We start from the raw sequence: 15214 nt of genomic DNA on the forward strand, positions 1-15214 counted from the left end.
TAGGCAGTCAGCTCATACATGGGGCAGGAATAGGCAGTCAGCTCATACATGGGGCAGGAATAGGCAGTCAGCTCATACATGGGGCAGGAATAGGCAGTCAGCTCATACATGGGGCAGGAATAGGCAGTCAGCTTATACATGGGGCAGGAATAGGCAGTCAGCTCATACATGGGGCAGGAATAGGCAGTCAGCTCATACATGGGGCAGGAATAGGCAGTCAGCTCATACATGGGGCAGGAATAGGCAGTCAGCTCATACATGGGGCAAGAATAGGCAGTCAGCTCATACATGGGGCAGGAATAGGCAGTCAGCTCATACATGGGGCAGGAGTCAGCTCATACATGCGGCAGCAGAAACAATGGCCCTGTGCATGAGCCCATACGAGAGACATACGTATGCTAGCTGCAGAAAGAGCGGCTGATCTAAAATGAACAGCCGCGTGAGGGAAGCCGAAAAACTGGAGACACAACTGGAGACAAATGGTCAAAACTGGAGACACATTCACTTTATACTATTTATATTCCTGAGCATTTACAAACCGGAAAATTACTGAAACTGGCCTTAAAGGGGTTTTTCCACGAATCAAGTTATGCCCTATTCACAGGAAAGGGCCTACCTTGCTGATCGATTGGACCCCCACAGATCACGAGAAAGGGCACACGATGTACCCCAGTCGGACCGCTTGTTGCTCCACAAGACGACCAGAGTAGCCTCCAGAGATGAACCCACAGTTCGACTATCCCCGATCGGCTACGCCGGTCATCCGATCAGCAAGTTAGACCCTATAGAGTTAGGGCCTAACTTGTTTGGTGGGAAAACCCCTTTAAAATGGAAGGTTTAGGTCCATCTATTTCAAGTATTATATTTGTTCTCCAACCTATCCTGCTCCCCGTATGAAACTAGGTAAAAGACGTCGCACCGTAGCTTCAGGCCCCGCCCATGATGCACTCAAACTCTCATTTGCATATAAAAGGAAAGTAAAGATTGCTCTGTATTCAAGGCAGAGATTTCCTTACAATGCAGGACACGTCACCTACAAGGACATATGCTTAGTGTATATTTATCTAGGAGAAGCCGACGGCCTCCCATTAAACATTGCACTTGCTCGGTATGTTACCCTCCATGTAGATGTGTGATACAACCCATCCCCCGAGTATATTTTAGACCATAAGATTGACCACAGGTGTCTGACACCTGGCAGTACAGAATGTACAGGACTATTTCCTCCCCAGTGTAACCCTAGGAGGCTGAATTCACCATAAGCATGTCCTCACATTATATTAGCTCAGGCAGGGAGATATGTGTGGCCATCAAAGCTTATTTCTGGCATTGACTTGTCTGTACTGTGTCTAATTTGGGTCCCTATTAAGGCGTACAATGCACGGCTAGCCAAGACTTGGAGCTTTGTACGACATTTGCTGGAAGTGATCGGAGCGAGGGGCCGAATTCCAAAATTCTAGTTTGTTCTATTTGCGTAAATATTCCTCCTACAATACACAATCATTCTATTAGATGGGGAGGTAAATCTTCAGCATCTGCTTCTCAACATCCTGTTTTTCACTAAGATCTTTTCAAGGAACAAAATGTGTTGCAACTCGTATTTCACTCTCTCTGCGAACGGCTCCTCCTTCGGTGGTTGATAATCTTCTGAAACACATGGAGATCTCGAGATTTATGGTCCCTGCAGCAATAAACAGGCCACATCTGAAATACCAAACACCTTGAGAATGACGTATATTGAAAAAAAAATGAACTATTTTATTGCATGACTTTGGTAAAATAATCGGTGACACCATAACAATGTGAAGTTTTTATTAAAAAAAAGTCTCGAGAAGGTCTAAGCCGTACTTGACCCTCAACCTCCAGGGTCACTGGCAACTAAAGGTTGCCCATCTCATGATCAAGGCTACTTTGAAGAATAAGTTCCAGGATCTGGAGACAATTTTCAGTCCTTTCTTTGTGAATCATTAATCTGGTATATTCTGTGGTCTTCAAGAACTCCGGTGTAGGCGATAGACCATGAAGACTACGTTGGACTTTGTCTAATCGTTCATATGCGGCTTTGGATATCTGGAGAAGCTCTGGATCCTGGGGTGGTAGATAGAAGATAGTTGAGGTTATGAGCTCCTTGAGATGTTTAGAGAGCAACCGGACGTACACAAGCTTCTCCGCCCAAAAGTTGGCTTCACCCTTCTCGAAGAGATCATCTTCCACCTACGATGATACAATATAGTTAATGGAGTGACCTAAGCTTATAGTCTTCAGTATAACATCTGCCACGTCCTTCATTACCACTACAAGAGTGAAGAACATCGTTATTCATGGACATTCTAGATTTTACAATGGGAAAGCATATGGGTCACGCCTTACGTCCTCATAGACCTTGCAGGAGCGGAGAGGACAGGAGCCCACCTGTAGACATTCCTAGAAGAGCTAGCTGTCAACCGACTGTGCTTCCTATTACATATGTGTGAGACATGTTTATTTATACTCAGGACAGCTCCAGACTAAACTTTTTGCACATGAAGTTATGGATAAACCGCAACGGCAAACTATTTTTGCTCTGACATAACTGGGACCTTGATAATTCACCGTTATTGTCAATAATGAAGTCAACGCGTCTTTTTGAAACGAAAAATTCAGGCGGCATGAGAAACGTTATACAAGGTGCTTTCAAGAATTGCACTCATACACATTCCAGGCTACATTAGCACCTTCCTGGCAAAGCACTCCCCGTGTTACAAGATGATGTGTTATTGCCAGTGGAAGCGGCAGGCAGGACCTAAGGAAGTGGAGCAGTAAACCACACTCACTGAATGGGCCATCTGTGTGTTATTGCTCTCCAATAAGGAAACCAAAGGGGGGTCCCAAGACCATACATCCATGTACCCTATTCAGGTAGTTGTATAAATGGCCGATCACACAACAAATAACTTGAGTAAAAATTCTCTATAATTGTGTTGTTTGTAGGTTGTCTGCCAGATACTCCCGCAAATGATACGTTCTGGTCTAGGGGAACACCTACAGGGAATGGGGTGCATTGGAAGCATGTGCCATCTTTAAAATATTGATAACCCATATCAATACCCCTAAAAATGGAATAGCAAAGAGACAGTGCCATGCTCTGTGTAGTGGCTGAATTCAGTCACTGCAGCTTAGCTCCTATTCAAACGAATATCTTATCTGCACTAACCGGTCCGCTAACCACTACAAAGAGAATGACGTTCTCGTCTTCCTCTTCCTTCCACTGTCATCAGCGGAGTTCGGCCTAACTCGAGCATGAAAGTTATCCAGGCCCGAATGCTTACACCTGCTGGTAACACCTGTGATCGATGTTGGTACCAATCGTGGGTGTTACTCTTTAAATGCAGCCAGCAAAGCACGTGCCACCATTTTTCAGACAATCAACGCTCCCGTGATGTAGGCACACTCCACCAGGGTAGAGAGGGGATTCGAAACGTTTTGCCGAAGTCTTGGTTTGGGGTCCGCTTTTCACTAATGCGGAGAACAGCTGATTTGTGAGTACTGACAGCTAGACCCCCAGCAGTTTTATATTGAGGGATTCTAGGGACAGGTTCTATATATATATATATATATATATATATATATACTCTTCAGGACAGTTGCCCGCAAGCGAGTTGGTTCCAAGAAACTTGATCCATGCCCTCGCGGAACTTCCCTACCAAATCTAGGATCACTAAACTAAATAGATAAATTGAGTTCAGTTATTCGAGGAGAGGCTTTCCCACAAAACATGTTAGGCCCTATCCATAGTGATCCTCAGTGATGAGACCCCCACAGATCACGAGAACAGGGGGTCCGATGTACCCTCGTCGAACCTTTCGTCGCTCCCTGAGATGACTGGGGAAGCCGGTTGCGCAGGGCAGTGCGGCAATCCCCATAGAGACAAATGGGGCAGCCCGGCTGCTACATCGAGCTTCGGTTCTCGTGATCTGTGGGGGGTTTCATCACTGAGACCCCCACCGATCAGCAAGTTAATCTGTAGATAGGGCCCAAGTTGGACATGGAGTGAGTTTCTCAGACTTGAGCTTTAGCATGATAAAAGTTCCTTCAAAATTTCTAAATTACGCATTTTTTTTTTGGTATTCAATTCTAAAAACCTAGATCAGACAATTTAAAAAATGATCCATATTTATCTTGATTAGTGATCCCCCTGATATGTCCTGTTCCCCTTCCTGTAACTTATTAATAACATCTTTGAAACCTACAATCTCCATGTACCAAATACTGGAATATAGATCAGATTATTCTGTGTAATAGTAAAGCTAATGAATAAGTTATACTTTCCCCCGTCACTGGGAGAGGTGAATAAACTAGAAAGCTTTTCCTGTTTGGGCAGACATTGGAGCAATTCTCTATAATCATTACAGCTCTTAAAACACCTCGACTGTTTATGTTGCTTTCATTCTGTCGTAGTAAAGGTCCTGCGAGCCCCCCTTGGCCTGGGCGCGCTGCATAGCTTTATTATTATGCCATATCCCCTTGTAAAATGACTGCATTGCTATGCACAACACCTGTGCGGCTAATTGGTAATATGAAGAACACAACATTTGTGTCCTGCGGGTTACGTCAGACCCGGCACAGAGTGTCCAGGATAATTCTCACGCCTACAGCCTACGTGGTCGCTGGTCACATAATTACCATTTTTGTGGTTTCTGGACTGCTGAGATCATCTTCCCCTAGAAGCCATCCAAGGAGAACAATGACACCACATGCGACACGATCCCACTGACGAAGAAGCTCACACAGGATCCCGAAGGTCAGGTCCAAAGCCATGGGGGGACTGACTATGCAGTACTGAAACCCTGGAGAAAGAACACACGTAGGAAACATTTGCATTAATGATCCATCATTTACCAGATTGATACGTTTCAGCTTGCAAGCGGTTTGTTATTTAGTTAAAATCAGTCACTCACTTACAAAGGGGCCATAAAGTCACCAAGTACATAATGCTAAATGTCACGCCTCACGTGATTGGCGCCGTTTACACAATCAATTTGGTATTTCTTTTTTGAAAATCCGCCCATCCGTTCAGAAGATATGATCACGGAAAGTCTGTGTATGCGAGTTAGCGCGTAATAGGGGAGGTAACTTTTAAGACAAAGACACACCCCCATAAAAATAGGTTACCGCCCCTAGAATGCGCTAATTCACACACAAACTTTAGAGGGCCATATCTTATGAACGGGTGGGCGGATTTTTACAAAACAAACACCAAATTGATCAGGGACACAGCCCCGGGAGTTACTGGTCGGTCCTATTCTACTCAGCTGATTAAAAAAAACCTCAAAAAGTAATTTAAGATCTGATGATGTTTCCAGAAAATTGGCAATTGCCGATATCAGTAATCCATGCATAGTTATATGTTACTCTAGGTCAGTGGTGGCGAACATATGGCACGCGTGCCAGAGGTGGCAGTCAGAGCCACTACTGTGGGCACTTAGACCATCGCCCTAGGACAGTTCGCCCAATAGGAACAAATCCACCAAATCTTCCTGCAGTCTCAGGCAACTTAGCAGATGCTGCTCTCAGCGCTATTTTAAAGCGACGCTTCATTGGATGTTTGTAACTGCAGGATAAGTGAGAAGGTGTTGACAGAACACCAATATCTTTGGAGGTCGTCCTGCTGGACCCAACGTTCTACCTTTACAAAGAGACCCTGGAGAGAAGAGTCTGAATTTGCCCTCCTTCTTTCAACTGTATTGGTGGCCTCAGGGGGCCGATACGATTGAAAGATGTGTAAGAACAGGTAGCTGTAAGTTACTGCTTACAATGCCATGTTGGCACTCCACGGTAAATAAGTGGATTTTGGTTGTATTTTGGGCACTCTGTCTACAAAACGTTCACCAGCACTGCTATAGGTTATTTGTTCCTTCCTATTTTCCCGTACAACTGTGGATTCTGTCTCGTGAACATATTGTCATGTGACGGGGCAGCACTAAGTATTGGGTACCAGTAGTCATAGTGGGCTCCGACATCTTCTGCCCACTTGTAGGATGGAAACCATAGCCAGATGTCTCCTGGATGAGGGTGGAGACCTCTGTCCTTGACGGTGAACCCATTTATGTTATAGTCTAATAATAAACCCTCTGACCAGCGATGAACGATGAGAAGATGATGTTGTGTATGATATCTCACATTGCAGGAAGAGGCTCTAAAAAAAAACGCAAACTAATAATCTGCAATACTGTGCCAGCAGCTTCCTGTAGCCAACACATTCCTGGGATTGTACACATCCAGCGCATGGTATATCCTGCGAGACTACAGGCTGTTACTCTATGATGATCATTCCTCCAATGTCTGCTGTGGTTTGGCACGGATCTCCCACCTGTTGCTGGGGTATACACCAGAGCCGGAGGAGAAAGCACTGGCAGAGCTGCCGGACCACAAGTGATTAATACCCCCCCGCCCCCCCTGTGTGTTTACCTTATGGAACATAGAATTAAACAAGAAGGAAAGATAGAATGTGGCAGATGATACACGGAGGTATAAACACCATCAATCACTCTCTTATGTGTCAGGTGTATAAATAGGGAGGTAGTATGAAGAACATCCGCCACACTGAATGGTCTAGACGCCGCACTCCTGTACTTCATGTTTCTACACTCACTATTTGCTTGGGTGGAAACAGATCTCTTATCTATGGAGCGGTCAGTAAATACATACGATCCCTATCACAGACTGTAATGTTTTCTAAAGGGGTTGTCCTTCAAGGCAAAGTTCCCCTTAAAAAAAAGAAGCTGATCATAAAATATCCATGTAATCTGTGGAGGAACCTGGTAGTAAGTTTTTGACACTTCTGCAGTGCCTCCGCAGGAGAGAGGAAGAATTACATGATTCCTGCTTAAATGATCATGATTACATCCGATTGGGTCCTCCAGGAAATGCTCTTTGTAGCAAAACAAAGTTTTCCGATGTTTTCGGGGATCGCACCGCTAGGACAGTGATTTAGAAGGCACACGATCAGATTTTGACGCATCATCCATTTGACACAAATCGGGGGGCCAGGCCGTTGGACAATCGGACTGATTTGAGGGATTTAACTTTTAAATTGTGTTGCAAGACAATGCACTTACATGCACCAGGAAGAAGAAGGTGAACTCTGGCGGAGCTGAGCAGGAAAGCGACAGATGCAGGATATCAGGCGCACAATCTTAGTGAATCGCAGGAGATGTGCATACAGCCTACACCCGTGTTCACACCACTACAAGTTGTGCAGCAGTGGTAACCGTTTTTGTCTAGTGCCATCATTTGCCACCCCTTTTTTTCTGTGACTGTGATAATCTTATATTATCCATGACCTCCTTTCTTCTAAAATCTACTTTTACAATTATGCTAATGAGCCAGAAAGGCTCTGGGGCTGTTACTAGAGCACCCCTTGCTGTAGCTTCACAGGATATATCAATGTCTCCCACTACCACCTGTTCCCACAGCAATTCCCTCTCCCTCTGCCTAATGTAATCATACAAAGTGGAAGGGAAAAGTGCTCCTGCACAGTGTAACAGCCTGTGAAGCTGCAGTAAGGCGGGGCTGTGGTGATGCCCCCTCTGGCTCATTGGCATAATTTGAAAAGTTCATTTTAGAAGGAAGGAGGCCATGGATAACAAATATAAGTCCCGGTGCCTGGATCTGTGAGTAAGTGCCCCCAGTTTATCGTACTTGGTAGACTCAATCGTATACGAGTCCCCCCAATGTACGTTATGGATTGGAGACCTGTCATATTGTATCACCCTCTCCTGTTATTCACAAATGATCGCCCATCTGTTTGTGACATGTTACATCCCTGTGGTCCTCATACCCCACCTATAGCTCCAGATTTCTCCTATATGTACGGCCTGCAGCTACGTGACCCTCACAGGGCGACACTGAAGATCCCATAAACCTAAATTAAAAGTAGATTTAAACAGAATCAATGATTTAAAAGACAAAACCTGCCCCGTTTCTGGTGCGGCTGAACCATAGATGGATTAGTCCATGTTGTTATTGGCTTTTTACTATACTTTTAATTGAACCCGGGCCAGGATGTCTTTCATTTGCCCCCGGCTTCGCTGTTCTGGAAGCGCGCAGGATCTCGGACGTAAATAAATCAGGCCACACTTTATTAACCTGTCACATCCCATCCAGCGCTGGCGGAGCCCTGCCCTTCCTCCTCTAATTAGCGTCCGGATCCCGTTATATAGCACTTTAGCTTTAGCTCTGCTTAATGTAGCGATGACTCAGATTGTTGCTTGTTGTTTACCTCATTGTGCTGCCTGCGCCTCCCCGGGATTCTTTACCTCGTATCCTTAGTGCCTACATTCCCGGGAAAACTGATGCCAGTGTAGGAAATACCGGAGCGACGCTCACTTATGCCAAACGACTTACATTAACCCTAATGACTGGGGGGTGGGGAAATGTATCCAAAACTTGAGAATGTATTAGAGGGAGGCGACTTCTAAAATGGGCTTAAAATCACTTTACACGAGATTTTCGTAAAACGTAAATCAGAACGAATCCGACATTGTTGCTGCGTCGCGTCATGGCAATTCCTAAGCAGAGTCTTGGCTAAATATGGACCCGGGGCGAGGATCCACCACATGCAGGGGACTGGATCGTTTCACAATCCCGGCTCCGCTATTACAAACAAACTGCGCTTCATTCCCCTCCTGTAAACAATCCGAGCCGTAAACATCACACACAAACATTCCCTTTAATATACGACCCCCCACCCCCCCATTGACACTGTGTAAACTGATACTGATGGAAAGCAGGACATGACTCAGGCCTGACAGGGGGACAACCAAGTACAACACTATGTACAGCCCCACCAGACATCCCATTACATTACACCGACAGCAGAGGGTTTCATTGTGCCAAAAAATAAACCTTTATTTAGATGGGAGACTTTAAGTAAGGATTTATACTTCACACGTGTTCTTCTATGGATTAAAGGGAACCCGTCACCAGCTTTAACCCCACTAAACTACCTGCCCGCTCAGGTAGGGGATGAAATTTCTAGAATTCCCTCTTTTATGTGAAATCTCATCCATTTACCTATAAAAAAATCTCTCCCAAACTCAGGCAAATATGACTCTTCTCATCTCATTTTCACATGAGATGAGTCAAGTTTAGTGGTTGCACTTGAGAAGTCCTTATCTTCCGTTCCATAGCACCTAGAAACAGCATTTTAAAGATAAGAATCTCATCTTTCATACGCAATGCGGCTTATGATTCTGTGAGCTACAGAACGGACATATAAAGTTATAAATTATCTGTATCTTCGGTTCTATTGGTCACAAAGTTGTAAGCTTTGATCTGAAAGCTGAGAGTCTTATCTTTAATATAAGAACGCATCTGTAATAACATAAAGCATGTTTCTATTTGCTATAGAACACAAGGTAGAGGCTTTTGAAGTGACTCGGTAACCAATAAACTTGACTCATCTCATGTGAACATGAGATGAGAAGAGTCATATTTTCACATGACTTTGGAGGAGAGGTAAATGGATGACATTTATCATAAAAGAAGGAATTCTAGAAGGGACATTTCATCCCCCACCTGATGGGACTGGTTTAAAGTGGTAAAACCTGGTGACCAGTCCTCTTAAAAGAGGTTTTCCATCTTTAAACTATCATTGACCTATCAGCTGCTTTATGCTATGGACAAAGCTGGAAGTACAGAGCTCTGTGTAGGGTATCTGGGCTGCATGGTACACTACAGATGGAGTTATGTGCGTCTACAGAACAGTTGTCGCACCCGTACCGATCACTTATCCTATGGATAGGTCATTTATAGTATGTAGATGGAAACCCCTTTAAAGAGATTCTGTCAACCGACTTTACCCCACCAGGGGGCAGGGTATGAAATGTCCTTTAGAAAATTCCCTATTTTATGAGAAGTTTACTTTATAAAAAAAAGACTCCTCCAAAGTCATAGGCAAATGAGTAAAAGATGACTTACTTTTTGCCTGAGATGAGTCAACTTTGGAGGCTGTAGGGAAATGGTCACTTCAGACCCCTCCTCCCCCATCTTCTGTTGTATTGTATCTAGAAAATACTATTTGTTCATATTTCATCAGGTTGCTTCGGGCTTGTGGTTCTGTGAGCTACAGAACCGGAGATACAAACAGTTAAAAAATGTGTAACTCACATTTCCAATGATGCCTGGATCTCCGCTTCTTTAAAAAGTAAACCCACAATCTGCTGATATCTGAAATATGAGATACTCATCTTTAACATGAAACCAAAAGCGTGATTGTGCGTACCATAGAAGCAGAGATAGCGGCATCTGAATTGACGCTAAACCTGCAGCGCGCGACAGTGTAACGGCCTTTGAAGCTGTAGTACAGAGTTCTGTCATTCTGAGAATTTGGAATAAAATTTTACACCTTTAAAAAATCAAATCAGCTACAACTGTACTTGAAGAGAAAGTTCCCGAATTTACCACTGTTAGAAACTAGATCAAGAAAACAAATCCGCCCCCACAATTCCACAGGAGGGAACAGAACATGAAATTCCAAAGATGTGAAGTCCTGTCAATACAGTAAACCTCATCCACATGTGCGGCGTCTGTAATATATAGTGGAGAGGAATTTCGGCAATACCTTCCTTCCTGCACAATCTCCCTCAAGTGTGAGATTTATTTTCTTGAGGAACATTGTGTTGCCTTATCCAATGACTGTGACACGGTACACGGCCGCCGCGCCTGCTCCGACTCGCTACAAATCTATCCATTCCGAAGGAAAGAGGAGTAAAGCGACTGCAAGGAATGTGGAGACAAGTCTCTTCCGTACAATTAGTTTTCGGTTGTTTTTAGGATCAGCGTTTCTTCATTACTTACAGTCACATCCGCTTCACCATGAATGTTTTTGTTTGTTTTTTTTTAATTTTTTTTAGAAATTCTTACTCAGGGCACAATGAATATATTTGTTATCCATGGCCTCCTTTCTTCTGAAATCTACTTTTACAATTATGCTAATGAACCAGAAGGGCTCTGGGGGTGTTACCAGAGCAGCTCCGTGCTGTAGCTTCACAGGATATAAGCACTTCCTACCTGTTCCCTCAGCACTCCCCCCCCCCTGCATAATGTAATCATACAAAGTGGGAGGGAAAAGTGCTGCTGTACAGTGTAACAGCCTGTGAAGCTGCAGTAAGGAGGGGCTGTGGTAATGCCCCCTTTGCCCGTCTCTCTTCACGGGCTGGGGGAGTATTTTGTGAATAAAACAAAGCTGTACTCACCTCCTCCATCGCTCCCGGAGTCCTGCGCCACCGTCTTGTGGCTCCGCTAATCACAGCTTCCAGTCGGTCACACCGACCGTCCTTATTCCAAGCGTTATAAGGCGCTGAGATATAGGGACGGGTGGGTAGAGCCGGCCACCCCAGACAGCCGAATGCAGCGGTGCTTCCGTACCCCTGTAATCAAACAGGAGCACGGCCTGGTGAGATGGTGGCGTAGGACACCGTGAGCGTCGGAGGAGGGGAGTATAGGTTTGTTTTATTTGAAAATACCTTCCCAGTCCCCCTGCAGGATTTTGAAAAGGGTCGGACAACCCCTTTAACACACACCAGTGGAGGGCAGGAGTCGATCAAAATCTAGAAAACCGTTACTTGCTGGGTGACTGGATCAGAGGTCCTTGGACCCCAAAACTTCTCCGGCTAACTATGACATTAACATATAAAAAGTGAACACTTACTCATAGGTCGAGGCACCGTGACTGATAATCTTCTTACATTTGTTATCCATGGCCTCCTTCCCTTATAAAATTTCAAAAATTCAGCCAAAAGTGCTATGGGGGCTATTACCAGACCCTCTCCATGCCATAGCTTCACAGGCTGTTACACTCCCCTCTCCTACTGTGTGAGATTACAGCAGCCAGAGGAAGGGGGAATTGACAAGGGAACAGGGGGAGATATGCTCCTGCACAGTGTAACAGCCAGTGAAGCTACAGCACGGAGGGGCTTTGGTCCCCCATAACTCACGGTGCCTGGATCTATGAGTAAGTGTCCCTGGTTTATCATGATGGATTTTGGTGGTAGATTTTCTTTAAAGGGAACCTGTAACCACATTTTTCACATAAACAGCTAGTGACAGGTTCCCATAGAGCCCTAGTAACTAAATTCCACTCTTCTTTTAGCTAAAAATTGTTTCCCTCATATCCCCATAAAAACAACTTTGTTATCTTACATGACATACAGCCATATCCTGCAGCAAATCAAAGGGGTGTGTCCTGCTCGGCCGAGTCCAGGGACTCCTCCCATGAATCCTCCTCTCTATTCAGCACTTCATACCATGTGACCGGGGTGATATCATCTCAAGTCCTTTACTAAATAACAGTTGCAAAATGTACCCAATGTATGTATCTGATCACATGAAATCCCAGCAGCCTCCCATTGAGGATGGGGAGGAGTTGAATTCCATGGAGCATGGAGAGAGGAGTAGAAATCCATGGAGGCTGTTGTGATTACTAATGATCAGATACATACACGGGGTAGATTTTGCAAATGTTATTGGGTAAATGACCGTAGATGACATCACCCCGGACACATGACATGAAGTGATGAATGGCGGGCAGGACCCGCCCCCCTCTGACTCTCTGCAGGATCTGGCTGGATGCTAGGTATAATAACAAAGCTGATTTTATGGGGATGTGAGGGAACCAATTTTTAGCTAAATGAAGGGTAGCATTCAGTTACTAGGGCCTGTTCCTAGCTGACAGGTTCCCTTTAATAATCCCATGTAATAGATGGGATCTGAGCCTGCGCGTCCGCTGTAGCTGATCTGTGCTGGGTCTCACAATCCCTCCAATCCTGTGGATGAATACAAACTACACCTGTATCCCAATGGATAAAATCCACCCTTACCACTACAGTAAGTAGCAGTGCAGCCCTGGCCTTGTGTCTGAGGCCTCACCTTAGTTGACCACAATGTGACACTACTGTAGGTATACTACCTAAATGTACAGTGGTACCAGTTGTGTCTTATGATAACCACCCAATAAATGTTAAAATGATGCAAGTTAGTGCTCGTCATTGAGATCCAGTGCGTTATTACTCGCAAGCTCCATCCACACCACATCCGTTCTCCTCAGATGCATCGGAGGAATGTTCTGCCTTCACAGCCGTGATGAAGACAGAAGCTGGAGGACGTCAGGAGAGGACTAACACCTGGAGCGTGATGTACATTACTACCACAAGATATAAGGATCCATTATTAGTCATGAATGTCTGTGCCCAGCAATGTGCCACCCTGACAGGGGCATACAAGCAAGGAGGAGGGTGATATGTGGGCACTACAGGAGTTACATGTCAGGAGATCACAAGTTTAGTTCTCACATGTCATTTACAAAAGGGAAGAAATTGTAAGAATCCAAACTCAGGACAGGAACGCGCTCCGTCATTTGGTGCCAACAAATAAAAAGTATAAAATTCAAAGGGAACCTGTCAGCAGATTAATAAACCACTACCAGTATGTTGTTAAGCAGATGAACACCTTCCAGATGATATTTCTTTCATGGCTCAGTGTGGTGGCATCATCCAGAAATTTAACTTTGAAGTGAGATGTAAATTGCTTGTATAAAGTCAAGGAGGTGGAGATTTTAACACTGAAGTCAAGCTCTCTTTTCCTCAAAAAGCCCCATACACTGTAATTGATGGTCCTGCATCCAAAGATATCACTAGCAGATCTCCTGAAGTCTGATGCATGATGTCAATCACAGAGGAGGAGGTGTCCAGAGCTCCCCACCTTGACTTCAGTGTTAAACTCTCCTCCTCCTTGACTTTATACAACCAATTTACAGCTCACTTCAAAGTTAATTTTCTGGATGATGTCACCACACTGGACCATGAAAGAAACAAAAACTAGAAGGTGTTACACTGCTTCACAATATTCTGGAAGTGGTTGATCAGGTTAATTGCTGGTGACAGGTTCCCTTTAAAAACTATTAGTATCCAACAAAAGACAAATAAATTTGAGAAATCTGGAATGGTCTATTTTTTGCTAAACACTGCACCATATAATTTTAAGTGACTTAATAAATATGGACGTTGTGTCCACATGGCTCTATAAAGAGATGGTTCATTTGTTCAAGCAATTCAAGGGAACTTATCACCCCCCCCCCTTCCCCTCCCCATAGATCTTTAGGTCTGTGGCTTTGAGTCCAAAACAGCCTTAATGTAACTGCCCATGTCATACTCATCTAAAGTGTATGGTCACCCAGATTCTAAGAAGTTCTTCACTGAGGTCAGGGAAGTAATCTTCACCAACAATTGTACATGCCCCCAACTCAGTGAGTACGGTAACTCAGGAGACATTGGGGAAACCGGAGAGGAGTCAGGTGTGACTCGAGGCCGGCCGCACTTTCAGCCTGTGAAAATGAACCCAACAACAATGAAACGTTGGACCAAAAACACTGCATAGGATGTGAGTCCTTTCTACATACAGAAATACAATGGAAAGACCACAGGAGCTGCCCCAACTCCAGCGCCAACACAATTCTTCTTACAATACCGATGCTGGAGTTTGGGCAGCAGGCCAAGAGTCCTTGCATCATATTTCTGTCTGATGCAAAAACTCCTGCCTGTACGATGTGTTCAGTCCGTGGCATTGGACCAACATACAGATCAATTTCCACAGGCTGAACATGTTGGCGTGCAGTTGGCCTTAGCATAGGACTATGTGGGGCCACTATGCTGGTGGTTTAGAGTCCACAAGGCTGTCAATGTTCTCGAGTCATGTAATAGTTAAAAGAGAACTTCTGGTCTCATCCAGCCATTATACATACACGTGAACTTTAGACCCCTCTACATTGCTGATCTGTAGAGGATCTCTAATTGAATTTTAATATATAGGGAACAACAACATGTTCTAATTATTATGCAACTTTATATGATAGATAGAATTTCAGCCTTGAGAAATAGCTGGATGGGAGTGCACTTCCAGCGCTCCACGGGGGGATATACATCATCTTTATTGGTCTTCTGAGAAAGCTCGAGCAGTGGAGATGAACGCAGCATAAAGTGTAGGATGACAGATTTAATATATAGAACCATACGCAGCCTATTTAGACATGACACCCTGTAATAATTGTGAGGTATTCGCGACGAGCACAGGCAATTTACCAAATGCTGGACATATTTCGGAGGAGTCGTCACTGATAACCAGGAAGTCGTCTTCCGCATATAGTAGAACATTGAGTAACCAACCCAAGATGATTTAA

The 15214-nt window shown here is 44.5% G+C and overlaps 1 protein-coding gene across 1 annotated transcript in view; it reads right to left on the reverse strand.

Moving 5' to 3' along the window:
• Positions 1-1733: 1733 nt before the first annotated feature.
• THADA (THADA armadillo repeat containing) overlaps positions 1734-15214 on the reverse strand; it is a 354225-nt gene continuing 340744 nt past the window's right edge. Inside the window, exons 37-38 of the mRNA XM_072140258.1 lie at positions 4663-4826; positions 1734-2214 (exon numbers count right to left, since the gene is read on the reverse strand). Of these exons, the coding sequence (XP_071996359.1) occupies positions 1879-2214; positions 4663-4826 (500 nt within the window). The 3' untranslated portion in view covers positions 1734-1878. The remainder of the gene's footprint in view (positions 2215-4662; positions 4827-15214) is intronic.

The sequence above is a fragment of the Engystomops pustulosus genome, chromosome 3 (assembly GCF_040894005.1).
Source record: "Engystomops pustulosus chromosome 3, aEngPut4.maternal, whole genome shotgun sequence".
In the NCBI taxonomy this organism is placed as follows: Eukaryota; Metazoa; Chordata; class Amphibia; order Anura; family Leptodactylidae; genus Engystomops; species Engystomops pustulosus.